Genomic DNA, 27,265 nt, shown 5'->3' with positions numbered 1-27,265 from the left:
GGGGATGTGAGCTAAATACATGCACAGAATGATTCTTGGTACCACTGGGGAGAACATAACATCTGAAGAAGTTAAATTAGGGGAGGAAGAACTTGACCTTCACCTGCTGTTACAATTTCCTTGCCTGTTCTTCTATGAAACCACGCATTTCTCTCCACAGCCAGGAGTCCTTCCTGCAACAGGCTGACATGCCTTCTGCAAAATGCTTTCTTCTTTGTGGCTATGACTGCTGGCTGAGAAGACGTAAATTGCTTTTTTTGAATGTTAGAGAAGTCACAGTCACTGCACTGATGTTCTGTCCCCCACTGCATGATAAAGGGGTGGGAGGTAGGCAGAACAAAAACTGCAAGTAGGAAAGGTTTTACCGGCATGGAAAAGTCTGTCTTTGATTTGAAAATGAAGATTCTTACTAAGTGTTCAGATAGGATAGGTTGTCTCCTTCTTAGTGTCCACCTGACTAATCCCTAGAATACTGCAGAAGCCCTCCAAGCTTTTCTGAAGGGCTGCCAATGCCACAGCCAGTCACCTCTCTGATTTTCACGCTGGTTTGCACTACAGATGTTTCCACACAAGTAAAGGAAAAAATTCCGTGCAGAAAACTTCAGGTCCACTGAAATGAGTAGAGCTGTCTTTTTAATGTCTTCTCCTTTTCATACTTTCTCATGAGGTGTTCCCCCCTTAGCTTTTTGACTACAAAGGCTTCTGGTGTGACTTCATGCACCAGCAGCACTGCAGTGTTAACAGGGGAGGGTTTCCACTGTGATGGACAGGATACGCTGCATATTTACAAAACCTCTTACCAAAACACATGGAACAAAGGGAAAACTTATTTTTGGTTGATGTGAAGGGGAAAATCAGTGGTACTGGTTCCATTCTGACAGAACACTTAGGTGCATTTTCACCTGTTTGCCATCTCAATTCTCATCTTTTACACCCTAATGGAAATATTGATGTAATTTTGTATTAATAGCTTTGAACATTAAACTGAAGCAAGAAAAAATTACATCATTTAATCTTGAATGTTCTCTGAACTATACTCACTTTCTCTTTGCTTCATCTCACTGTAACAGTGAGCCTCACTGGACTGCCAGGCTACTTCTGCCACCCCAAGTATTTCTCTGAGATTCTGTCAAGATCTACTGGCAATGGTGAAATAGAAAAAAAAAAGAGTTCCTCTACAAGCAGAAACAGAAATAGAAAATTAAATAGAAAACTGACTAAAATAAGGTAGTCATCCATGGTAGGAAAAAAAAGAAAAGGGTATTCTTTAGGAAAGAGACACTTCTCATGTTGACCTGGTATTTTTTTTTTTCCATAGCTTAAACTTCAAGATTGCTGAGAAGGGGTGTTTGTGTGCTGACTGGCGGTGACTGAAACACTGCTCTGAGTCCTTGCTCTAATGGGACACACAACGCAGGCAGCATCCCTGCTCCCCAGCAGCATGAGGGGTGCTCTTGGCTGTGTCATGGCAGGGGTTCAAAGAGCTCAGGAAGGACTGTCTCCTCTTCTTCCTACACTGAGCTTCTGAAGCCATGCTTCAGACAGTCCAGCTAGGGCAGCTTGGGCTGCAGAGTTGGAAAGGTGTGATGAAGGAGGAATAAATGGGGTATCCCTGAATGCAAGGCCCTGGGCAGACTGATATCATGCCCAGCACAATGACATCTCTTTCCAGGGGCAGTGCTAACACACATGAACCTGTCCCAGCTGGTCCCACCTGCCAGTGCCACGATGCTGGAGCACAGACATGCCCATGGCAGGCACATTGTGGAGTGGGATGCTGCTTTACACACCCACTCCTTCTATCCCTACTAAGTAACTAGACAGCTGCACTGTGCCCTGGAATTGTCTCTGCTGATGGAGCTCACAAGATGTCTAGATGGCTCCATGATGCAATAAAGCCTTTTGCATTCTTTGAACTTGTGGTTTTGATCAAGCAACTGCCTTAGCTTACACACATCAGCTAAGCAACTCTTGGCAACAGTGCTCTGCAGTGCAAGTAGGGGTCCCTATGGAGGAACTTCCATGTACTAATGAAATTATTTTAAAGAGTTCAAAAAAGTAGCATTTTCTGTAACACAGAGAAGCAATGAAATGCTACATTCCTTTAAGAACTGGTGTATTTTATCTTGCTCCCTCCTTTGAAAGTAGGAGAAAAATCAAAAAGCAGTCAACACAGCTGGGCTTTTCTTTTTGTTTACTTGGAAAACTTATTTTAACCATCAACTTTAGCAAATTTTGGCAGTTACAAACCTGTACACTTTTTTTTGTTGTTTTGTTTTTATAGAAAAAGAACACAAGACAATACTGCCAACAGCAATTATGAAGGAACAATTAGTTTTCAGATGAAGAACTATACACACTCAAAGTGATAAACCTTCCCTTTTGCATAAGGCTGAACTTGTTGTCATTGGAAAAATGACATTTCTTAATACCTATTTGAAATGGAATAAAAATCATACCTCTAGGTTTTTGTGCAAAACACATTCATTTAAAAAAGTCAATAAAAAATCTTCTTAAAAACAGAAAGAAGTTAAACAAAAAGAGCTGAACCCAAAGGAAAGTTACAGTACATTTTAAAATGATTAAAAAGTTTTCAGATCTAAAACTTTTTTTTCCTGTTATCTTAGAAGTTTAAACCAACTTTGATGACTCTTGAGAATTATATCAATCAATCAAACAAACAAACAAACAAACAAACAAACAAAAGAAATTAAAGCAACCTGATTGGCATCAAATATCTACAAAAGCCTGGTAATTTGAAACCATTATATACATTATTTTATAAACTTCTTTTTAAACACCAAAACATACATCTTTTACAAACCAGCCTGCTTGAGACAGGTAAAATTTACAAGACAATCTTTTCCAATACAGTGCTTGAAAGAGAACTGCTTTCACTCCTAAACATCTTTGTCATCTCCTGAAAATCGGCAGTATGGGCTCATTGCATTGCTGATTAATAGTGTTTCAGGTACTCCTATGACAAAAGAATGCTACAGTTCTGAGGGCTCCAATCTCTTTCCATAATACAGTTCAAGTGCACTCTTAACACTGGTAAAGATTACTTATGGCCTTTGCGTAATACGACATATTTGCAATTATTGCTTTTCATTATTACATAAAGAAACAAATTTAATTTCATTTCCTCCCCATCCGCTCATCCCTTGGATGATGCAGCTAATTTACTAACTGAATGGCCCTTCTGGTAATGGAGATGTTAAATGTCAAGTTCATGAAACACAGGCTAAAAACCATGGGTAATGGGCAATGGTCTAAATTTCTAAGGCTCAAATCACAGTTTGGTGTATTGAGAGGAGCAGAGATGGAAACAGGCAAAAAGCACAGTTTTTACCACATGATAAATGATGGTAAACCATCAGGGAATGAAGGTGAAGATGTAACTCTTGCTGGAAACCAATGAAATGCCCATTATTACTGAGTGAATAGCTCCAAGCATTTTCTACAAAGCACAAATGCACTTTCACACTGGTTCTGAAGAGCTGGCTTCCTCCATTATTAAAGATGCTTTCTTTTCAAATGAAGCTTAGCAGAACTGGTCCAGGGCACCTTCACCTTCCTCTCCCATGACTGTGCAGTTATTGACAGTAAGGATATACTTACTATAGCATCCATTTAGCTTTTTCGGTGAGGAGTAAAGTGTGTTCTTAGCCATTTGTCCTGTTCAGCCCCATTCTCATTTATGATGAAATTCATAGGAGACAAGAGCAACAACTTTTATGTCATGTTCTCAAAATGTCTCTGCCTGGCTCACAGAGACAACAGGCTGCTGCCTCCCCACTGATCAGCATTTCATGACATGCTTTTATTCACTGTGCTGCAAACACACTGAGTTTCGACTAGAGAGGGTACCGATACATGAAGGCTCTCACTATTTCAGAATACACTATAGAATTCAGAGAAACTGAGAAAAAATTCCAAAGACCAAAATTTAAGTTCTTTTTGGGACATGCAGAGGTGGAGACACTGCTTGACAGATGAAGCACACAACTTTCAGGTTCAGGAAAACAGTGGCAGTGAGAAGCCTTTGACTCCTTCCAGCCTTTCACTGGAATTTTATGTTAAAGAAACCCCTGGGATAGTGTGTGATCAAAGACATCACCGAGCTTAAGGAGAGCTCTATTGACAGGAGACCACGGTTCTGTAGTGAATCTCTGCATTCCAAAGTCCTCCTGGTTACCTAATATGCTGTATCCTATAGGAGGGCCCTAGAGGAAGACAACTTCATGTAGGCCTTCTAGTGGGGTTGTCCATTTTCTCCCATGGGAGGGAAGTGATTCCACACCTCCATGGTGTCACATTTGGCCCTTTATTCCACTTTAAGATACTGGTCAAGGACAGCAACTACATCCACCATCTATAGTTTTTTGGGGGGGCTGCCCTTTGGTTTTTTTTAATTTTTTTTTTTAATTTTTTTTGTTCTAAGTTTATAATACAAAGGCGAAGTAATTAACATACTTAAGAATGGTACATAAGCCTAATTTTCCTTTTGCACAGGGCCACCTAATGTAGTATTGGCAGAATAAATCATGTTGCAGACACTGTAAGTCTTTCCATTGCCAGTGTTATTAAAAAGGCCAACATTGTGCATGGCATTCTCAACTTGATCAAAAATGCAGAGAATAAGTACCCTTTTACTTAGACTCATACACCTCTGGCAAATGTAATGATTTTTGATACAAATGTGTATTTGCATTTTAAGAAGTTGCTTTTTTTCTCTTCCTGCTTGTTTCCAAAAAGCAAAAACTTTCTTGATCCTATGTTATAAGCCAGTGATACTCAAAAGTACTTCATTAAGTCTATGAAATCATCTGCTACAGATGATTCTGAGAGAAAATATGTAGTGGAGCCATCTACAGGGATGTAGTTTGAAATACAGACACACAGGTGAAGCAGAGAGGTGCAGGGTAGCTCTTGCAGAACCAGGGACCTGACAGCAGCAGTGATCCAAAAATCATCATATGGCAGAAAAAGGAAATATATATTGAAGTGCTAAAATGAATAGTAATTCTTACATTATGTTATGTGTTCTTCTGTTCCAGATTAGAAGATTTTGATTTGTGTGGAGTAGTAATTAAAAAGAAAACAAAATGGCTTGGTTTAACAAGAGATGTTAATGTGAAAATCTTACTCCCTAAGAGGTATTACACCTTTAGATCTGCATTTGGGTCTTATCATTATCAAAAAGAGCCTGAATAATGCCAGAAAGGCCACAGAAGTACCAATATTCATAGAGGGAAATCTGAAGATGGATTTGGAGGGGAGGAGATATTGAGGTATAGAAATCATGAATAGGACAGAGAGGGCTGAACGGGTGATCCTTGGCACCTTCCCAACAGCATTTTAATAAGTAGGCGTTCAGTGAAATGAAATGGCAACAACAGCAAACAGAAAAAGTACTATACATTGTATTTGTGCATATTTTACTATTAAAACTCACTACCAACAATATATTACTGAGGCAACAAGCTTGGTAAGAAACATCGATTTTTTTTTTTCTTTTTTTGTATGGCAATCACTAGGCTCCCATCGTGCTGACCCTTGCGACACTTCTGATATGTTCCAGTAAAGGTTTGGTACTGGTGTCTCAGGCTTACGCAAGAACTTTCACTACAGAAGACAGGTGACAAGTACACCTAATAACTATCTGGGGGCTTGAACAGAATTACTTGCATAATGGATAAAAATGTCTCAAACCAAAACTGAGTAGGAGCAAACCTCATGTAAACTGCAGTCTGATGCTAAGAGAGCATCACATTCTCAGAAGGTCATACAAGCTTTAAAAAAGTGCAGCTAAATTTACAGAATTGCTTTGCCAACTCCGATGCTCCTAACTCTTGAAGAGACATCAATCTAATTGCATTTCCTTTCCTGTAACAAAGACTTCATGAACAATACAAGTTATCCTCTATCCGTGCCTCTAGGCTTGCCAAACCATTTTATGGCCTTCTGGCAAATCCCTCAGTTCCTTGCAATCACAATACAAATTTCCGCATATTTTTCTTCTCAAAACCACAGGAATAATATCAGGGGAAAGGGTTTGGAACGCACCATGAGCACATTTGGAATATATCACTGTTACAGAAGCATGTTTACTTTGAGAAGACCAAGTGACATTCATAAATTCAATGGACGGGACCTATTTGCAGACAAGTACTTGATAATACTTGTATGTGCAGTACATTCTTTCTATAAGTTCACTCATTTTATTCATATACCTGAATAATGAGCTGTTTTCTACTGAAGAATTGCTGCATCATCCCAAAGAAAATATGCACACCAATCTTTCACAGCTAAACAAGCTATTGGAGGGAAGCAGCAACACACTGTACCTACTCCAAGAATTCTAGAAATCCTGTTTTATTAAAAGTGTTACAAGCTGCCATTATTTAAATTACATTCTACTAGTAATTTCTTTGTGTTGGGGAAATTTTCTGAATAAACCCTTTTTGTATGTCAAGAAATGGCCCACAATTTAATTTTGTGTGAAACTCATGTCAGTCAAGAACATGCCCCGGCATACAAATGCTGAAACTATCCAGTTAAGGTGATTGACCAAGGGACAGGACAAGGAAACAGCACAGGAAGCCTGCTAATGAATCATTTATCAAAACAATTTAGGTATTCAATAGATTTTCAGAATGACAGAATATTATGCCATGGAAGAAATGGATGAAAACCCAACAGTAACACAGGCTTGTCGACTCACATTCACTGGTAAGGTACACAGACACTGTAAAATGCAGTGGGGTAAAAACATTTTCAGAGCACCAAGCAACAGGTGTGTATCCTCTGCTTTAATACATTGAGTGAAAATCCAATATTTCCAGATTACACTTGACTACTCTGAGCAAATCAATGTGAATGACCACTTAACTCCAATCAGGCTGAGGGAAGCATAAAAACTTACAGATGCCATGGTTTTCTTGATTCTACAACAATATTCTGAAGTCTGCAAACAACCTTTGGATGTACTCAAATTCTATAAAATCATGCATCCAGTGGAAAATATGGTGACAGATCTTTGGCCACGGTCCATTCCTGCAGCTCCACTGACTGAGTCAGTCTACAGCAGCTGAGAACTCAGCCTGTGAAATCTAGGGATGGACATTTGCCAAAAGATGTTAAAATAACAATGTGAGGTTACAGCAGCTTTATATGTAACTTAATTCCAACTAATTTTACTGCAGTAACTGCATCATGAGGACTGCTGTTAAAGAGCTGGTTGCCCAAACAAGAAATTTCCAAAAAATGATCACCTGTGTAGGTTACCTCAAGTTTTCAGCCCCATGTTCACATTGCATACACATTAAGAGAGGCTGTGTGTACAGAGCTGGGACAAAACCAGGCCACTCCTGAGCCAAACTCTGACATTTTGGGAAGTCCTCATGCAAATGCACCTGATACCAGGTTTTAAAAATGACAAACCAAAGTAAGCCAATTTGGAGTAAATATAAACTGTATGTATGTGTCTTACTCTACACAAAGTAGAATGAAATGCTATGCAATGAAAAAAGGTATGGATAAATATTTATGGACAAATAACTGGTCACTTGTCTTTGATAGGTCAATTTGTAAATGTTGCTTTTTTTAGCCATCTGACAAGTCATATGCAGCAGCCCCAGCAATCAATTACTTTCACTCTTTGCTGACATAAAATTTCATGCAACAGTGCATTCTAGCATGATCCATACTCATTCCTTAATACTGTGGGGAGATAATAACACTGTAACACTTTTAATAACACAATGCCAAAAAAAAACCCCAAAACAACCCAACTTTATGAGAGAGAAAGAAATTATTTAGCAGTTGTTTTTCCCACTGCCTCGAAAGCTGAGTTTTACTTTTGGTAATAAATAGAAGGTACACTCTCCAGATTGTCTGTAACAATTTTGTGATTTATAATGCTTAACACAATTGGTCTCTTCGTGTCTGCACATACAGTATCATTTCTGAACAAGTTAATAATGGGTTATACTGTACTTTTCTTTGCCCAATATATATATATAGACACACCTTCAGCAAAATTTCTTCTCATTATTTATACTATTAATTGGACCAAATGACAAAATTAAAAAAAAAAGAAGAGGAGGAGGAAGAAGAAAGGAGCTTCCTTTACACTTGTGTCTGCTGCTGGGTCTCCACAAATGGAATGTGAACATTTTCTAGGCTGAGTTCCTCCATGCTTTCAAAGTCACTCATCGCTACTTCAGAGTCATCAAAGCCGCAGCCGGCTGAGACGTCAGAGGAGGAGGCGTTGAGAGAGTTGTGCAAGGATAAGGGCATCTTACCTGCACCAGCATTTTCTGTGTTCTGGCTTGGGCCAGCAGCAAAAGTACTAAATTCGTTCCCAGTCTGAGATCCTGTGGTGTCCGTCTCATTGGGGAACTGGTGGGGAGGGAGGTATTGGCTCGGGTGGAAGTGCGGCCGCCTCCTGCAGTCAGGGCTGAGAGTATTTGCCATTGAGCCTGGCTGTGAGGGTGGGAGGGTTTCATACTGGTCTGGGTAATCCTCTGGAAGAGGAGGTGGCAACTGGTCCTGGCTCAAAAACTCCTCTTCGTGAGGGTGAGGGTAGTCACTGTCGATGTCGTAGCCACCAAGGTAGTAATCTGTTTCCAGTTCTCTGGTGCTGCCGTGGTGAGCCGAGCCTCCATCTGCCGTCTCAAAATTGGGCACTTCCTCAATGTCGGACAAGCGAGCACTGGGCATCCAGTCAGAGGTGTCCCAATGATACGCTGCAGCAGGGAGAGAGAGAACCACAGCGCTCTGTTAGGATGAGACCACAGAGGAGAGCAGTGTCCTGCATGCACCTGCCTGAGTCCTCACAGCACATTCAAATCCAGCATGCCCCACAGGCCACGGACACGGGTCAGCCATGCTCTGACCACAGGGGTAGAGGAGGAGAATAAATTGCAGTATGATGCTAATGCAAACAAGCAAAGAAACCAAAACATGGCCACTCTCAGGCATTTTGTTTTTTAAGATGCCACTGGGTTGTATTAGAAACTATGAGTCCAAGAAATCAAAATGTCTGAATTACTGCTTTTCACAGTTATTTGAAAAAAAATCTTTAAATGCAGTCAGCATGCCTACGGAATCTTATCTCCCCTTCCACCTCCAATGACTTCAAGAAAGAAAGTGTGCAAGCAAATAATCTGATTGACTGGAAACTGAATTTTGAAACAAAAAAAGTGGCTGACCGTTCTCATGCATCTTTTGAACCCAACAGAATTCAAACAAAAGAGTACACGTGAAGCAGTTCAAGAAAAAAAACAAACAGATCAAGTCAGTGCTCTGCCCACCCTGGCCCACAGGTAGAAGGTGCCCCAGAAAAATCACCTCTGTTGTAGTTCTGTCCTTGATCCATAACAGACACTGTCAGATACAAAGTGAAAAGCAGAAACTGGTAACTTGGAGCTTGTCACCAGCATTGTATTACATGTGAAAATACAAAACTCTGCATGCATATTTCTAAAGTACAGCTGCCATGGTGTCATTTTAGTAGGATTTTTAATTCTTCTTGATTTTAACGTACAGTATAATCTTGCCTGCCAAATGCAGACATACATAAAGAAATGTTTATGTAGTGTATTATATTCCTTTTCTATCATATCTTAATTATTTACCCTCACTGAACAGATAGAGAATTACATTAGAGTTGTAATTCTTAGTACAAAAGAAGAGCTATCTACTATCGACACGGCTTATAATTGCAAAGTACATTTTTCTCTCATTTGTTCACTTTGAAACAGAAAAATAAGAATCTACCATTCTCAGGGCCGGTTCAAACAAATCTGGGCCCACCTGGGCTCAGATACCATGGTGATGGGCACGGTATAAGAACCTGAATAGAATAGAATACAAAGCCATTTAATGGGGCTATCAGCTACAATGCTCCGCAACCCCACACCCACCTCCCACCTGCACTGCCATGCTAGCTGGTGGGGAGGGAGGCATTCCAGTATGGAGAGGGTGCAGGGGTGGGGGAGAGAGCAAGGAAGGAGGTTTTATGTGAGACAAGAGCGGGGAATAAGCTGCAGTGTTTTCTAGATGGATATGCTCTTGTTCAGCCACATGTTATTTGGCTTCATGCAAGAAGTCGTCGGGCAAAGTCTCTGGATGACATTGCTGGAGGAGGTCTGGCAGGAGAAACAGACCTTTATGGCATCACAGCTCATAACCTCTGTGGCTCAGACACAGGCGAGGGCAGAGAAGACTTCTCCAGCCCTTCACCTACTAAGACCACACTTGCGCTTGCTCATCACCACATGGTGCATGTGGTGATGGTGATTTCTCCCTTAGCTCGATAGCCAGGCAGGAGTTCTCCACTTGCTCTGCCATGTCCTGGAGTGAGGAGGGCTGGGGCTACTACAGCTTTAGCAGCAGTGTCTGAACCGGCCCTAACCTCTCTTCTGCACTTCTCTCTTCTTTGTACCGTGGATTTTGCTCCATTTGGGTCAGTGTGATGGCACTGCACCTGAGATGTGTCAGGGCCCTCTGAGTTGTGTGCATCAGGATCCAGGAGAACCTCACTAATTTGCTGACTTGCACAACCCTGGGCAGGTGCCTGGGGCAGGAGCCCCATCCTCCCATGACTCCATGGCAGCAGTTCTGCCCAGAGCTCTAGTGTGGCTAATTATTCACCACTTCCAATAGCTCTGCTGCAGAGCTTACAATCCTAACAATCCTAAGTTTCATATAAGGAACAGGGAAGTGGGCAAAGCATTTTCAGTGACAGTCTCTTTAAACTACTGCCAGACTGGTTTTTTTCTGACCTGTAAAGGATGATAATGAGACAGTGTGTTTGCTTAAGCTTTCCCTTAGGAAGGCAAGGTCATTTGCAGTGCCTGTGGTTTCTTTTCAAGGTTAGTTTTTTATTTTTTGAATGGGACTTTATTTCAAATTAACCTTGACTAGCTTTTTTTTTTTTTTTTTTTTTTTGATAGTCAGAAGAATGGCACTCTTACACTTCAGAAAATCAATAAATGTACTATAAAAAAATACTCAAGTGGCATCACTAGCTAGGAGTAAAAGTGTTTTCCAAAATTACTGTGACATTGGCGCAAGAAAAAAAATCAGTAGTTTCACAAAAATAATTTACTTAATCATCTTTATGTATTATGCAGACTAGATTACCTGAAGTATGTAAAATCTGTCTGAAATTTGCTAAGGACAAATTAAATTTATGACTTGTTGATAACCCGAGTTGATGCTGAGTTGACATTTGCCCAAGGGTAGGAAAAATGTTGGAAAACAAATAAAAGTAATGTTTATCTATGGTAACAAGACATTTCCTCAGTGCTTTATGGAAAAAAGAAAACAGTGATATCCCCGCATTGCAGGTTCACTTTTAACATGATATGCCTGAGGTTACCCAGGAGGTCAGTGGAAGAGGTGAGTGCTGGGTCCTTGGAGCACATTGCCATGTTCTGTTGAACGGGCACACCAATGCCACGGGAGAGCCACGGCACCTGTGGAGCTGTGCCCACACATCCACTGTTTGGCAGGGCTTCCTGGGAGAAACCAGCCCCCAGCCAAGCACCACCGTGCTCCTCTCTGTGTGATACCACTGGGGTACAGAACCCAGCTCTGCTGCAGCATGGGGTACTTTACAGACTTCCTCTGTCATCTTCTGTTTCCTAGTCTCTGCAGCCAGGATCATCTCAGTGATATGGCTCCATTATCAGTCTATTATTTTCTCTGAAGGCAATGAGAATAAGCAGAAACATTGACTTGAACAGAAGAAGGCTTGACACCTTTTCTACCACCTCCAGTTACCCACAGATATTTTGTGGTACGTTCCTCTGGCATTTTCATGTTTGCTGGTGAACATGCTGATCTGCAAAACCCAATCCCTGCCACAGGATTGCTGGTCAGTGTAGATTAGTGAGGTTCTGCTGGAATGTTTCACAATGAAAATAGGAAGCATTGTTGTATAACAAGAAAGAAAAAAATTTAAATACCTTCATTTTCTATAGTGTCAACTACATTGTTGACAAGCTGTATGACAGTCACTATGGAAGCTTGCAGGGGAGGGAAAGCAGAAAATAAAGGGAGGGGAAGGACAGCTTCAGGTTAGTATTTAAAACACACATTGTAGGTTACCACAATTAATTCTCTTAAAAGACAGAACTGACATTGAAAAAAAAAAAAAGGCTGCTGACTAATGCATGATTTATGCAGTTGGTTGCAGGACATTTCATTTCAGATAATCCCATATATCTTCAGTGTGCTGATAAATTCCAAACCAGCATTTCAAGAAAGGCATATGGGATGATGTGTATCACCTCATAAATTCAAGCAGACTGGTCAGCTGATTCAATTAACTGAAGCAGTATCTTGTCTGACACTAATTTCTAATTCATTCTTGCTTAGAGGTCTCCAGAGATGGTGCCATGTACTCCAAGGATCATTATCTTTTAGACCATCACACCATCATAAATGGTGTTAAGCTCAATCTATTTCCTAAGAGGAATGTTTTACTTATTGACTGTCTGTGCCATGCCATGCAATACCTCAGGGAGGTTAAACAGCACAGCTGTAATTAGGAGGACATAGCTATGTAGCTGTGGTTCAAATTTTACCCATGTTTGACAAAATAGTTTCACGAATGCTTTGTACACTCCCTGCAGGTGTTCCAACAAAACATACTTTTCCCTTGAAATTATTAATATACACTGTGCAACTGTTTAATGTGGAGGCCTATAATGTGTGGTCCTCTAGATGATCTGCATTTTGCACCATCCAACACTCCTACCTCTGAGACCATGAAATAAACCCAAAAATCAAAACTGAAGGGAAATCTCTGGATGAGAGGGCAGTGGATCCTTCCCTTTTCTTTTGTCTTTAGTTATGAGAAAACCAATTGCTTGGAGCAACATGGGGCAAAACTTACTTTTTTGTTTCACACAGCCAACAGATTTAGAGATCACAAGAAATGTGTTAACAGTGCAGACATACGTTGAATATTTTCACATTTTTGCTAAATTTTGCACATGGGATCACATAGATAATCCAATTTCCTCAGTTCCAGTGAGGACTTAGCAAAAAGAGCCTTGATAAACCAAAGGACCCCTATTCTTTGTCTATGATCATCATATTTATGCCATCAACAGCAACAGTAATTATACAAAGGAGACTTGTACTGCTAATGCAAAATAAACATGATAGAAAAATAAGGGGCTCCATGCAGTTAGTGCTGCATGGCTGGGAAAAAAAGATGGAGAGTAGCTATAAACTATTAGAAGGAAAAAACCTAAAAGTGAAAACCAGGTCAAAACCAAGGGCCAGCACAGTTTTCTTTGCAACTAAAGGTTAGCTCTGGTGGGAGTTGTGCAGAGCATATTGACAGAAAAGAGGGAACCCCACCCCACACAACTCAGCGCAAGTCAATGTTCCAATACAGCATTGCTCAGATTTTGGATTACAAAAATTACTGCTAACTACTCACAGAAAGACTAGGGAAGCTGAACAATTTAAATGCAGGAGAAATAAGGTGAGAGAAAAAAAGTAGCTTCAGAATCTTACTCCATGTGAGTTTTCATGGTAAGACAAGCCCTTGACACAGCAAAAGAAGGCTCCAAGAGCTCTTGAGAGGATGAGTAGAAGCTGCCTGCACTTTCAGTAGAATTCATCCCAGTGACTGCTGCAAAATAGACTTCCCCAATGAGAAGCTGCACCCAGTTTCTCAAGTCAGTGTCAGCATAGCCATTTGTACATCTGTGTGACACAAGCCTGTCTCTTCTGCTAGCCTGAGAACCCAGCAGAATTGCTCTTGGCTTTGGAGAAGGGGTTTGGAGAAGAAGCCATTGTCCTGTCTCATCAAAGAGTGTGGATGCTGAACTGTATTTGTTGTGTTTCCACTGACAACCTTCTAACCTTTTCAGGTATGTGAAGTACAAAGAATTAAGATGACAAGAAGAGCAAGGATTTATGGCTTCAGGAGGCATATCCATTAGCCCTAAAGTACAGGCATGTGAGTATTATATGCCTGGCTTTGCCCTTTAGGCTCTTTCACTGCAAACCTTCCCTGCTGCTTCAAGCAAACCAGAGTGTGGTCTTGCATTGATCTCTGCAAATGACTCAGATGATTTAAGTTTCCTCCCTCGTTCTCCCTGAAGATATGGATTTGTCTGAACCCTGAACTAGAAATGTTATCTCTAAAGGCCATATTTTAAATGCAGCCTTCACAAAAAATGAGTGGGCACACAAGGTCCAATCCAGCTTATGTGGGTACTGTGTCAATGATTTCAGTGGAGACAGGATCGGGAGTTTCAAATGTCTAATTAGAATTTGTGAGATATAAAAAGTAACAGTGTACAAGAAATGACCATTTGAATAATTATTAAAAGGTAACTATAATGTAAATACATATTATTAAATAATACTTATCCTAAAAAAAGGCTAAAGGGGTCTTTTTGGTGCAGGGGCAGAAAAGCCCTGGGAAGCCTGACAAAAATAACTGTAATGCTTCAGCAACAGTGGACCAAAAGGAACTGCAAGTGTACTTTGCTATCAGTGCTTTTTCCAACATTTCTGAGTTCCTAGAGAACAGCTGCATGACATTACTGAGGAACTGAGTCTACAGACAGTTCATTAACTGGTGGCTGAGGAAACTAAGTATGATTCCTTTGTGCTAGTCTTTTTCTGTGTGTCTGAACAAGGCTTCCCTGGCATCCACCACCCCTCCCCAGCAGAAACATCTTGACTTTTCTCAGACCCACTGCTCAACATATGTGGGCCGCAGGAACAAAGGTTTGCTCTGACTCTGTGCACCTTTTAGTGGGCTGTGTATGGCTCTGCCAGTGTCACCCAGGGAGATAATGATGCAGGACATGAGAGGCAGGCACTGAGTATGCACCAAAGGAGGATTTAATGGTGCTCTATTGTTTGCTGAGCTGTGATTGCCAGGGAGAAGCCAAGACACTGGGGACTGGCTCATCCGCTCATTGTTGTGCCTGAGCACCAGCAGAGTTTTCTTGGGACCATGAATGAGACCTGGCAAATAGCACAGAAATCCCTTTTATTCCACTGGTGAAACATGAAAGTAATGCTCTTCCCAGAAGGGAAATTATATAAATTCTACAGTTTCACTTGCAAACTATTAGTCAACTTATATCTTAGCAATGTGACTGTGCTGTATCATACCTCTAATTTGCTGTAAAGCTTGGGCCTGATACAACAGCCCCAAGCATCAAGATTTTTATTACGTTCGTATAATTTAGTAAGTGGAACACAAAGTCAGGGTTCGAACCCACGACTTTCTTACTTTTGGCATTGTTAAAGGGTTTCAAGATGTCACATAAATGTTTCAATAATATTAGAGAAATAAATAGCTTTTCCCGCAGCATAATAAAGATGAAATCATTTCTTACCATTATCATCACCGGAATCAGACTGGAAGGAGCTGAGGGACTGTACTTCAGAGTTGCTGCCTTTATTACTTCCTGAAAAACAGGTCACTTCTTCAGCGTCATCAACCCCTTTACCTTCATTGACAGCAAAGACAAAGCAAAATGGTACTCTCTAGGTATGCACATGTATCTATTTATACCACGGACACATTTTAATCCTGCCTTCTATTATCTGAGTCAGAATAAAATTATTTCCTTCACACAGAGGACATGACCTCTTCATCAAGAAGGCAGTTGGTGAAGATACCTAGACTTTTGAAATGTTTGAAGGCCAAGGAGTCTTTCAAGTGGCTGACAACACTGTAATCAAGGAGAAACATCTGTATTCAATATTGTCTTTTTAGATTACATGTCCTCTCAAAAGCAATGAAAATGATGACTTAAGGAATGTGGTATAAACATCTTATACAAGAGATTACAGTTACATTTATCTTTACTGTTCATTTCCTAATTTAAGAGCCTCATTAAAGGCTCGTTCAATGCTCAGTAAAGTTACTGTGCATCTTGTTATTCATCTCAGTGGCCCTTGCAACACATTTTAATAGTACCATCACTGATATATAATAGATTATGCTTCAATTTACATTGCTTTTCATCAGGGGCATACAGTCCTCACAACTCTACTGTTTAGAAATGTAACTGAAACCTGTGGTATAAATTCTCCTGTAATTAAGTTATATATAAATAAACACATTCAACTACACATTATATGGGCAATAATCAGGAACACAAAAAGTTATCCTCCATTGTAAGCACTAAGATACCTGAACCAATTAAAAATGAAGAAGGTCAGGTGCTATCAGCATGACAGTACAGCTCTCTCTACCTGCCAGCTGTAGGTATTTATACCCAGCATGGCACACCTCCACACGGTAAGAGCTGATTTGCTCCTGCTGGGCAGCAGGATATGGAGTTGATGAAGTGAGTGCTGCAGTAACAAAGCTGCACTGCCTTCCACTCCATGACAGCTGAAGTTTGTATTCCTGGTATGGCCTCATGGTGTGCAGAAATTCCTACTAGTACCAGTAGTGCCTGTGGCACAAACAGCCAGGATAATATAGAACAGAGCATGTGTGAGGGCTAGCATGATGATGCTTTCAAGTCAGCATAACTATATTTGAAGTTTAAAAGGTCAGACACAACACAATCCTGAAATACAGCCCAAATAAATGGAAATTAATTTAATTTCTCACTACATGACCTTAGCCAGTGTGCTGCTTTGGATGAAAATGTGCATATCAGGGCACAGGTCATAAACTCTGTAAGGCTGGAAAAAACTTCCAAGATCATCGAGACAATCTTTGACTGAACATCATTATGCCAACCAAACCATAGCATTAAGTTCCATGCCCAATCATTTCTTGAACACTTGCAGGAATGGTGACTTTATCACCTCCCTGGGTAGACCACTCTTCCAGAGCAAAAATTCTTCCTGATGTCCATCTTGAACCTCCCCTGGCACAACATGATGCTGTCCTCTTGACCTGTTGTTAAATTTCTCTCTCTATTCCTCAGTTCCTATTGCTTTCAGCTACAGGACTGGTGACAGTTTTGGTTAAGGCTGTGTTGCAACAGAGTTGAAGATCATATAATCATAGAACACTTTGAGCTGGAAGGGATATTAAAATATTATTTGGTTCCAATTTCCCTGCCATGGGCAGGGAACCTTTCACTAGAGCAGGTTGCTCAGAGCCCCATCCAATCTGGCCTTGAATACTTCCAGGAATGGGACATCCATCCCTTCTCTGAGCAACCTGTTTTAGTGCCTCACCACCCTCACAGTAAAGAATTTCTTCCTAATAGCTAATCTAAACCTACCCTTCTTCAGTTTAAAGCCATTCCTCACTACAGGCCCTTGTGAAATGTCTCTCTCCAGCCTTCTTGTAAGCCCCCTCCAACAGGTACTGGAAGATGCATTAGGAAAAATCCTTAATAAGAGAAAACATCTTTAAAAAAATAATATATGGTGAAGCAAACATCTCCCAGTCCATATGGCATGGTCTGACTTGCAAGAGTAGATGATGCAGGGCTGTAACTCTATCCCAGAAAACTGGTATTTCCTGCCATGACAGAAGATGTGAAGTTTGCTGTAATCTCCAGCAACTCACTCAAGAAATGGAGGGAGCACTGTGTTATCAGGTGAGGAACCATCAGAGCACAATAGGGTAAGCACAGGGATTGAAAATTCCAGGATGACTCTGATACTGAAAGCAGACGGGAATGCAACGGCCTGAAAAGGTGATCCTATACATTAAGCCATACGTGATTTTCTGCTTCACTTCACAGACACTGAAAGTAAGGAATATTAGTTCATTTCTCACTGATGTAAAAGAGGATTGCTTCTTGCAGAAAGTTTAAATATTTTTAACACCCTTGAGAAACAAACAGCTTGAACCTAACAGAATCTACATTTGAGAATTCTGCCACAAATTGTTTTTTTCCAATAGAAAGATGATTGCATTGTATCATTGAAAAATGCTAAGAGCACTTACTCATATATGCTTTCTGAACAAGTGAAATAAATGCTTTTAGTCATACTTCATGCATAGAAGAAGTCTTGTATGCCTGGCTTAATTATAACCTTTCAAAATTAAACCAGATCACTTCTTGGAAAAATGTAACAATTCACATGTATTAGGCTGGAGCACTAAGAGTACCTGTGCCACTGTACCTGCTGCACCCTGAAGGCAACCCTTACTGCTGGCAGGGAAAAACGAGACCTGCACACAGTGCTACTTACTTTCTGTCCCAGCATCCCATGTGCTCTTCCTGATGGAGTCACAATCGGAGCGACAGGGAGACACGGCAGGCAGGTTTGGAGCTACACTGCACACCACCACCCCTCTCCTGGCTGTCAGTATTCGAGGGGACTCCGGATGAAACGTTGTCATCTCCTGGTGCTCCACACCAAGCCCATCCACTATCTTGTCCAGGTTATTCCGTGAGTCACTCTGGAAGCACGGGGTATAGGCCATTGGCCTCACTGGCACCTGTGGAGGCCCAACCTCTTGGTAGATGTTTCTGCTGTCCCCACTGTTCCTGATGTTCTTGAATTGGATGCCATTGCTCTTGTTGAGCAGGGCTGCAGTAGCTGGATCCTGAACGAGTGTGATGTTGTTGCGCGAATAGTTCTTCCTGAAAACTTTCTTGCGGAAAATGATGAAAAGAACGATTAACACAAATATGACAAACAGGACCACAGCTATTCCTATCAGCTCCTCCTTGCCAACATAGGAATGTCCAGCTTGTATATTGGGAACCACCACAGGGCGAAGACCACAGTATTGACCCACATAGCCAGGGGTGCAGTTACACAGAAATGAACCAAAGATGTTGACACAGGAGCCACCGTTTTCACATTCTTCTCTTTCACACTCATTGATGTCCTCTTCACACCTTAAAAGAAGAAACGGAGAGTCTGGAATCTTGAGAACATCTAAGAAGCAGTTCAGCTTGTGTAGCTTGTGCATCTTGTCAAAGTTGTGCCATTAGTTGACATCTTGTGCTACTTTGCAAATTATTATATTATTATCATATTATTTAATGGCATTTAATTTTTTCTACAGCTATTCTATGGGTATTTAAAGACAATAAAATAGAAATATCAAGAAGGAAATAAGACTTTAAAGCATCTGATAGATATCAAGAAGGAAATAATGCAACTGATAGGAAAAGGCACCTTGATCCTAATGAGGCTTACTGAATGTAATAGAGAATCTGCTTTTTCATATTGTTTTTGGACTATCCCATGGGTTTCAATACAAAGTATTTGAGGGGGATTCAAGGAGAAGACAGTTAAGAAAACATTTAGCAAAAACATCAGAGTATTTATTGAAGAGGAAGAGAAGAGGAGGGGAGGGGAGGGGAGGGGAGGGGAGGGGAGGGGAGGAGAGAGGAGAGGAGAGGAGAGGAGAGGAGAGGAGAGGAGAGGAGAGGAGAGGAGAGGAGAGGAGAGGAGAGGAGAGGAGAGGAGAGGAGAGGAGAGGAGAGGAGAGGAGAGGAGAGGAGAGGAGAGGAGAGGAGAGGAGAGGAGAGGAGAGGAGAGGAGAGGAGAGGAGAGGAGAGGAGAGGAGAGGAGAGGAGAGGAGAGGAGAGGAGAGGAGAGGAGAGGAGAGGAGAGGAGAGGAGAGGAGAATATACTGACTATGTAAAATTGTTTAGGTTGGAAGATAAAACAAATATTAGAGGTGGGAGAAAAAAAAAGAACAGGAACCATTAAGAGAGAGAAGAATTGGAAAGAACAAGAGATAGTAAAATGCAGAGAAAAAAGTACAAACAGGAGACAAACCAGATAAGTGAAAAAAAGCATGTTGATGGGCAGGTTAGGATTTTCTGTGTCTACACCAAGTTTATGATCAAGGAAGGGGTTTACAAAAATGACTGCAATAAATTAGCCTTTTATGTCAGGGCTAAGGTGACTAAATAATTGATCCATTTTCTAAACAAAGATTACCCAGAAGCTTCCACAGGTTTTATGAGATTGTTCAAAAAGCTGGCAACACCTAGTTGAAAACTGTCTTGAGGTAACATCCTGAATCAACAGCTTAGGAGGGTAAATTCAGAAAAGCCATTTCTGAGCATGCAAGTGTCAGGGATTTCTCAGCTGTCATTAGCTCAGACTTGGAATAAGGGCTAAGGTTTGGGTTGTTTTTTGTGAGGTGAATCATAGCTTTTGGTACAAAATGCCTGATCAAAAAGCCCACCATCACTGAGTCAAAAAGCTCCCACTGCCCACCTGGGGAGGGACACTTACGTTACTCCTGTCAGGCCATTTTTGCAGTTGCAGATGAAAGCGTTGCCGATGGGATCACATGAGCCTCCATTCCGGCAAGGATTTGGGAAGCAGGCTGTGATCTCTGACTCACAATTCCTTCCTGTAAACTGGGAGAGGCAACTGCAGTGGTACCCTGGGAGGTGAGGGACAGAGAGATGCAAATTAGACTCCTACCCCGAGTATGTCTAAAAGTGAGAGGACCCATTTGGCTGCTTTGCACCGAAAAATAAATTGTATTGTGGGGGCAAGGGAATGTTTATACTCATTCTGGTTGGTCCATGTGGTCCACACTAATGCTAGTGAAGAGTCTGTCTATCTGAGATACCCAGACAATCAGAGCTCATGTCTACAACCAGAGGCTGCACCCCAGACCATCCTAATTGCCATGATTCAGGTAAGAATAAATGTAATTTGTGAACACCTTTTAAGAAAGGTAACAAGAAATATTCTAGATCAAGGATGTATTTCCCAACTTTTTCAAAATGTTTACTGATAGAGGCAGTCTACTCTCCTTTTGGGGCTTCACCGATGAACAAATGCATCAGCTGAGAGCTTTTCCATCTCTGCCCTTTAAAAGGACAACACAAGGGGGATGTGACAGTAATAAAACACCAGTTTTATAAAGTGCATCATCAAGGCAGAAACTATAAACTTCAAAATACCAGCTGACCTGGGCAATACCAGCCCTAATCAGAGCTGATTATGTTCAGTGTGTGCTATCAAATTCTGATTAATCACTCACTGCAATTCATCAGACATAGCAACAGTCATGTGGGGAGGGGACTCTGTTGGGGACTGAAGTCCCATTTCTATGATTTTTGCCAACACAGGGGCAACATCAAATTTACAAAAAAAAAAAAAAAAAAAAAAAAAAGTTTTAAACACATCAGTTCACCCTCCAAATATCAAATGGCAAATCTCTTTTTTCTTTTTCTCTTCTTGCAAGTTCATATAGCACAGTGCCATTAATAAAATCTTCGTTTAAGGTCACAAAGAAATCCAGTGAGGCAGCACATCTCTTAAAGTTGTGAACTGAATATGGAAGTTTGACTGCTTTTTCAATTGAAAAGAGCATGGAACACATGGGCTGTGAAAGCCATGAGATGGCTAAGGCAGTCCCTGGAAGGGGAAGACTCCTCAGTTACAGCTATTGAACCAGCAAAATTTTCCTGGACATCTGTAAAAAACTTTGGCTGATCTTTTAAAAAGTTTCTTATATAATCCAAATGTCCTAAACAGATGTGTAGGAAAGGTTCAAGCTCCAGTTATGGGGTTCACATACCTACGGAATCTAGCATATTAAGCAACTAAACAAGGAACCTTCCTGCCATTAATACAGCTGCAGTTAGAGCTGAAATGGTTGAGTGCAACTCAATTCAGTGTCAAAATTATTGGCAATCAAGCTGATGTAGTGGAAATATCATCTCTCAGTGGTGAGCCTTTTAAATATATTTTTAAAAACTTTCTATATCTATACATCTGGAAAAAAACCCCAAATATTTATTTTAAAAGTTACTCTTTCTGTAAACATGGCAGGAATTTCCAGCACAGTTACAAGGAAAAGAATTCATGGAAACAGTATGGAAAAACCCAGTGGAGGCATAAGAAAAACAATTCTCCATCAAGACTCCCATCCCACATCTTTTATGTCCTATACAGTTCAATTTGCCTTGTTCAGCTACTCTAATTGAATTCTTTCATGAGGACAAGCTTTTGAGAATAAACTTGGAACCAGATTTGCTGGCATACTCAGTCAAGAGTCCAATACTATTTAATTGAAGATAAATGAAATAGATACTCAAATATCATGCTGTTTCACTTTCCTGCTACAAGAAGGGAGACAGACACACTTTCCAAGGTTACAGAGTTAAGAAGATAAATTATTCAACTTCTGGGTTTCCCAGAAAGCATGTTTAGTCAGCATCAGTAAGGTGGGCTTATTTCTTTTTGTGTCTTAGAAATATCTCACTCAGACAATGTGAACAGCTTTTTGGACCTACAGTGATCTGGGTCTGAAGAACTACAAACCTGTGACTGTAGGTAGAATTCACAGCATGAATAAATAACGCTGTTTCAGTGCTTCCTTTTTATGACTGAACAGTGACATCTATAGTTCAAAAATTTACACTAATATTTTATATGGTTTTTACAGTCTCAATGAGTTTAAGCAAAAGGAGAATGTTCAATTCAAATATAAACCACTTTATTCATAACCAGTTCTGTCACCTTATGTAACAGCAGAATATATGTAATTCTATTTGTTATCTGATATTTTATAAACCTCCATAAATCTAAAGTGATGTTAAAAGCCAAATTTCTGTTGCTTTTTAACCAAGTTCTCAGGTGTCAATCATTTGTAAGACAAAGCCTTTGAATCACTTTCTTTTCTTGTCTTGTATTTGTTCCAGCTAAGTTCTAAGTTCTGTAATGTATTCTGTTTACATTTGTTCATGATAGAAAACCTGGGAATTATTGATTTGATTAAAAATGTATTTTTACCACCAACTATAAAGGAAACATGGATTTATGCATTTTATACTAAGAAGAGATGAAACTGAATGCACCAGATGGGTCAGATGGTCAGCAGTGTATGAACAGGACCAAAATAAAAATCTGCTTCTGAAAGCCTATATTTTTCACACAATTTGATTTAATGATGGTGGAACACGTCAGATATTAGAAGACTACAGCATTCACTATAGATTCTAAGTCTAAGGATCAAAGTTAGAAATCAAGAAGGCATTAAGACAAGACAGTATTAAATTACCATATTTATCACTGGTGTTTCCTCCCATTGGATTCACTACCATACACCTGCCAAGTCCAATCCACTGGCAAAAGACACAGGATTTTTCTGTGACACATGTGCTCAGAGCTGCAGAGCATTCACCCGGGAGGTCTCTAACACAGCAAAGCATATGTCAAAATTCGTGGAGTAGGGAAGAGAAGAACTGATATGATGGCTCAGTAGACAGCATAAAGCACTCAGCCAGAAGACCTGCCAGACCTTTCAATCCTTCTCCAAACCTCCCAGCAGAGGCTGTAATTTTGCTGGCTACTGCATATTTTAGCCACATGGCTGTGGACAAAGGCAAGATTGTGAAGAAAACCACTCTGGCTGTGAGTGCATCTTGGGTCCAATAAAGGAATTTTATTACATTTTTAATTTAATATCCTGCTAATGTACCGTTCATTTCTTCCCTCTGGTTTAGAACAAGAATAACAAGCAAACTTCTCACATTCAAGGATGAGAAAAGGCTCAGTGTCCTGTCCTCTCAGCACGGGATGAAAACTCTCTTTTAAATAACGTAGGGCTTGATCCTGTTCACAATGAAAACACTGAAGTTTTGGAAATTCATCAGCATTTAAGATCATACAGTCCATCTGAGCTTCCTCCAAGATTAATGAATATTTAATTTATAGAAATGTTGATCTGCAATCTCCAAGACAAATTTTGTGATGTCACCACTCTATTTCTTCAGAGGGGATCAGTGGAAAGAGACACAAAGCTCTGGAAAAAACCTCTGGAAAGGTTCTAGGGTGGGACCACAACATTCTCAGCATGTGCCACAGCAGCATGTACCAACAGCTGATCTAAAAGCAACAACAAGCTACGAACAACAACACAGCCTTTTTAGGCAGTATCTACATTAACAAGTCCTGCAGAGCAGCAGCAGTGGGTCTGTGGACCAACAGCTGATGCTGAGGACCCTCACTGCATGCAGCTCATGGCTTTAGGACTAGCATCTTCCAATTCAGCCTGGTCCTGCCCTCCAGGACCTTCCCTCTCCACAGAGGGAAGTGAAGCCCAGGGAGAGATGATGATCAGAAGAGTCTCATCAAACGTCATTCATGACCTGAAACATGATGTAGACATAGGTGTACACATTGTCTTGGGCTTATTGGTTGTTTTATAAGGCTTCTTTCATGTTCCTTCATCAATCTGAGTCACCTCTACATAGTTAAATCTCACCTTCTTGCTGCGACTCAAACAGCTGCTCTTACTGCTCTCTTGGCATAGCCCTATCCAAAGGAAGAGGTGTTTTTCACCCCAGACTTTACTGAAGAGCACCATGCAGTAAGACAGGACACTACACAGGCTCCCTGCCTATACCTGTGTTTGCTTGGCACTTAAGAAGGAGGCAGCAGCACAAGGCAGGCACGGTGCCATCAGCAGATGGGATGTCATTATGTAGCAAGCATCTCTGCTGGTAGCATTCCCAGCCTGAGCATCTGAATGTCTGTCTATCCCAAGGTTTACTTGGCTTTATTAAAGAGGATGCTCCGAACTGCTGCCAATTTTTTTTTTTTTTTGAACATGTGTATGTTCCTATTTCTATCTATCCCATGCAAGACAGGCTGGCTTTTATCTGTTAACATGCTTTGGCTCTTCCATTTGTCTCTCTGTGTAGTTTCTCTCCCTGCTGTGCAGCTAGACCTGACAAACTCAATGTCCAGAAACAGCCCTGCTCTTGGCATTGACCACACAGTGTTACACACCAAGTTAACTGATGAGAACTACTGAAGGTGAAGAGGACCTCTCCCAGAATTTGCATTTTGGTAGGTCTATATCAAACCAGGCCACCTTCAAGTAGTGCTCTTCAGCCATACAGACTCCAGTTTAACTTATCTGTCTTCCAACAGATCATTGCCTGCTGCCACTTGTTGGTATGAAAATAAGCCTCAGTCTTTGCTGAACCAGTGCTTTCTGGAAAGATTGGCATGTACATGGTTTTACATGTGAATTCAAGAACAGATGCCTATAATCATTAGATATTAAAAAGATTAAGCGCCCCTAGAATTTCTAAAAAAGCTTTAAAAAATAATTGATGTGCATTTGGTATACTCACATCACAGGATGCTGGGTGTGTGAAAAAGCAAGACCAAGAACATTAGCAAGACCAGGTCAGTTCTGTGATTTTTCCCTTATTTCTTTTTTATGAACTCTCTGATTCTCAAAACCAGCTGTAAATAATGCTGCCAACAGCATTTAAAGCATGTATTAAACCCACCACCCAAGTGCCATGTTTCACTTTCTCCTCCCTTTGGATTTTAGCTCTGTTCATAGAAAAAAAAAAGAAAAAAGAATAGAAGAAAAGTGAAGAGTGGGGAAAGCAAAATGACTTTATGTCCCCACACTCTGCCCACAGTCCTTGACTCAGTAAATATTTCCACTCAAATGCTTCATGTTCAAATAAAATCGCCTACTCAAATAAGCCATTTACTTTAATCAAAGCCAGATGTATATAGGACTGATCAAATTAAAAGGAAGTAACTATACTTATAATTGCAGGGTTTACGAGCATGAGGTTGCTCTCTGTGGTTGAAAACCTTGGTGCACTCTTTGCATGCGATTACAGTAAAGCTTTCTATTGCTCAGATTGCTCATACTGTTACTCATGCAGATAAACATACATCTACTATTGGCAGCCCTGGAAGTGCCACACTATTATTAAGGTTGTGTGACATTTCCCATTTTAAGACCTCATATTCAGCAGCTTACAGCTTAACCGCACTTTAAACACTTGGTTGAGTTTTCTTGGGAAATTTCAGTTCAAAGACCCAAGCTGTTTCTGAAAGTCATGCTGTTCATCAGGTTTCAAAATGCTAACTTTCTTTAAAAATAGCTTTACTGACCCATACTTATGGATAGAGACTGAAAAATCTGGAAGAATGTGGCCTATACTTCAGGGCTGTGGTTTCCACTGTCTCCCAAGAAAATTGTCATAAGACTGAGTATGTATCTTTCTGCTATGAGTCTCTTGAGCTGTCAGATCCAGTGAGTGCTCATTCCCCTCTGCCAACCTCTATTTAAGCATGCATTGGATCTCCCCATGGGGTCTCTGGACACGCAGCCCCCCTCTTGCACCTCTGACATCGCCTGGCCAACAGTGCTGCCTGAAAGCAAGCAGAGGTCCATGGCATGGTTGCTTTCTGCTGGCTCAGAAACCAGAGTTTGAAAGCAGAGATCCCCATTCTGCTCTGTTCCATATGCAGAGGCCAGGCAGAAAGAGCCACTGTGGTCAGCTTAGCCCTGTGCCAGCCCTGCTTTGAGGCAGCACCTCTGTGGTGAGTCCTGAGCTCCGGGCAGCCTAGGCACAGCCCTGCCCTGCTCCAGGCACTGCGAGGCTGCTGGGAATGCATCCATCCAAGCCCTAACAGCAGCGGCATGGACACACTCCTAACAGCACTTCCCCAAACAGGGCCGTGCTATGACCCTATTCCCATCATCACAGGATGAAGTGAAAGGCAACTCAGGCAGCTCTTTATTTATGGTGAACAGGGCAGTAGGCATTTCTACTGAAAGGAAGATTTCAGGAACAGAGATAGAATACAGAATCTTAGATTCTCTATAACAGGAATACTGTTAGAGAGGTTTGTATCAGAGATGTGCAATTTATGCAAATCATATGCAAATCAGACACGTCCTCTTTGACTTCTGGTATGTAGCCAGCAACTCTTTCATGTTATAATGTTGGGTAACCTTTGCTTGACTGTTTTCTTCTTAGGTTAGCTATAAATCTCAGCTTTCTTTTTCTCTCTCCTAATTTCCTTGTAGGTTGTCCATAACTACAAGGATGCTAACATTATATGAAATCTGCTTTGTAAATTTTGAACTAGAGGGTATATTTATTAAAACAAATCTTATGCCAAATACTCTCTGTTTAGGAAAAGGAACATTATTCTCCAAAAACTGAAAAAGGAGGATAATATCATAGAAAATATTAGTCAAGAGATCCTGATGCTACTGAATGCCCTGTGATTGGGAAAAGGACTTTTGCATGGTATATTTTTGCATTCTTCCCCTCATCAAAAAAGAAAAAAGCTGCCATTTTCATGATTAAGAAAATTCTTTAAAAATTGAAGTTTTTCTTTTTTCTATTTTAAATTGAAGTCAGCTACTAACATCTATGTCAGCAAGTGCAATGGTTTATGGTTCTTAAAAGCATATTGCAATTTGTGGCTCTGCAACTAAGACTTGCAATGCTGTTGGACTCTTAGAATTTAATTATGTGGCCTTTGAGCATTTGGAGGACACCAAGAACAGAACTGCTTTGCC

General features: G+C 40.7%; 1 protein-coding gene across 13 annotated transcripts in view; it reads right to left on the bottom strand.

Annotated features, from left to right (window-relative positions):
• Positions 1 to 2,177: 2,177 nt before the first annotated feature.
• Positions 2,178 to 27,265, bottom strand: part of FAT3 (FAT atypical cadherin 3) — a 396,171-nt gene continuing 371,083 nt past the window's right edge. For 6 of the 13 annotated variants that reach the window (XM_021544996.3, XM_085574887.1, XM_021544998.3 and 3 more), the window contains 6 exons: positions 20,185 to 20,338; positions 18,172 to 18,827; positions 15,393 to 15,506; positions 11,982 to 12,041; positions 9,358 to 9,393; positions 2,178 to 8,753 (listed from right to left, as the gene is read on the bottom strand). In XM_021544996.3, the coding sequence (XP_021400671.3) occupies positions 8,134 to 8,753; positions 9,358 to 9,393; positions 11,982 to 12,041; positions 15,393 to 15,506; positions 18,172 to 18,827; positions 20,185 to 20,338 (1,640 nt within the window). In that variant the 3' untranslated portion in view covers positions 2,178 to 8,133. Of the gene's footprint in view, positions 8,754 to 9,357; positions 9,394 to 9,786; positions 9,863 to 11,981; positions 12,042 to 15,392; positions 15,507 to 18,171; positions 18,828 to 20,184; positions 20,339 to 27,265 lie in introns of all 13 variants that reach the window. The other 7 variants (XM_085574896.1, XM_085574913.1, XM_085574916.1 and 4 more) reach the window with 6 other exon arrangements.

The sequence above is a fragment of the Lonchura striata genome, chromosome 1 (genome assembly GCF_050655825.1).
Source record: "Lonchura striata isolate lonStrDom1 chromosome 1, ASM5065582v1, whole genome shotgun sequence".
NCBI classification, from domain to species: Eukaryota; Metazoa; Chordata; class Aves; order Passeriformes; family Estrildidae; genus Lonchura; species Lonchura striata.
Note: the sequence above shows the minus strand (reverse complement) of the source record. Positions and strands in the feature narration are given on the sequence as shown.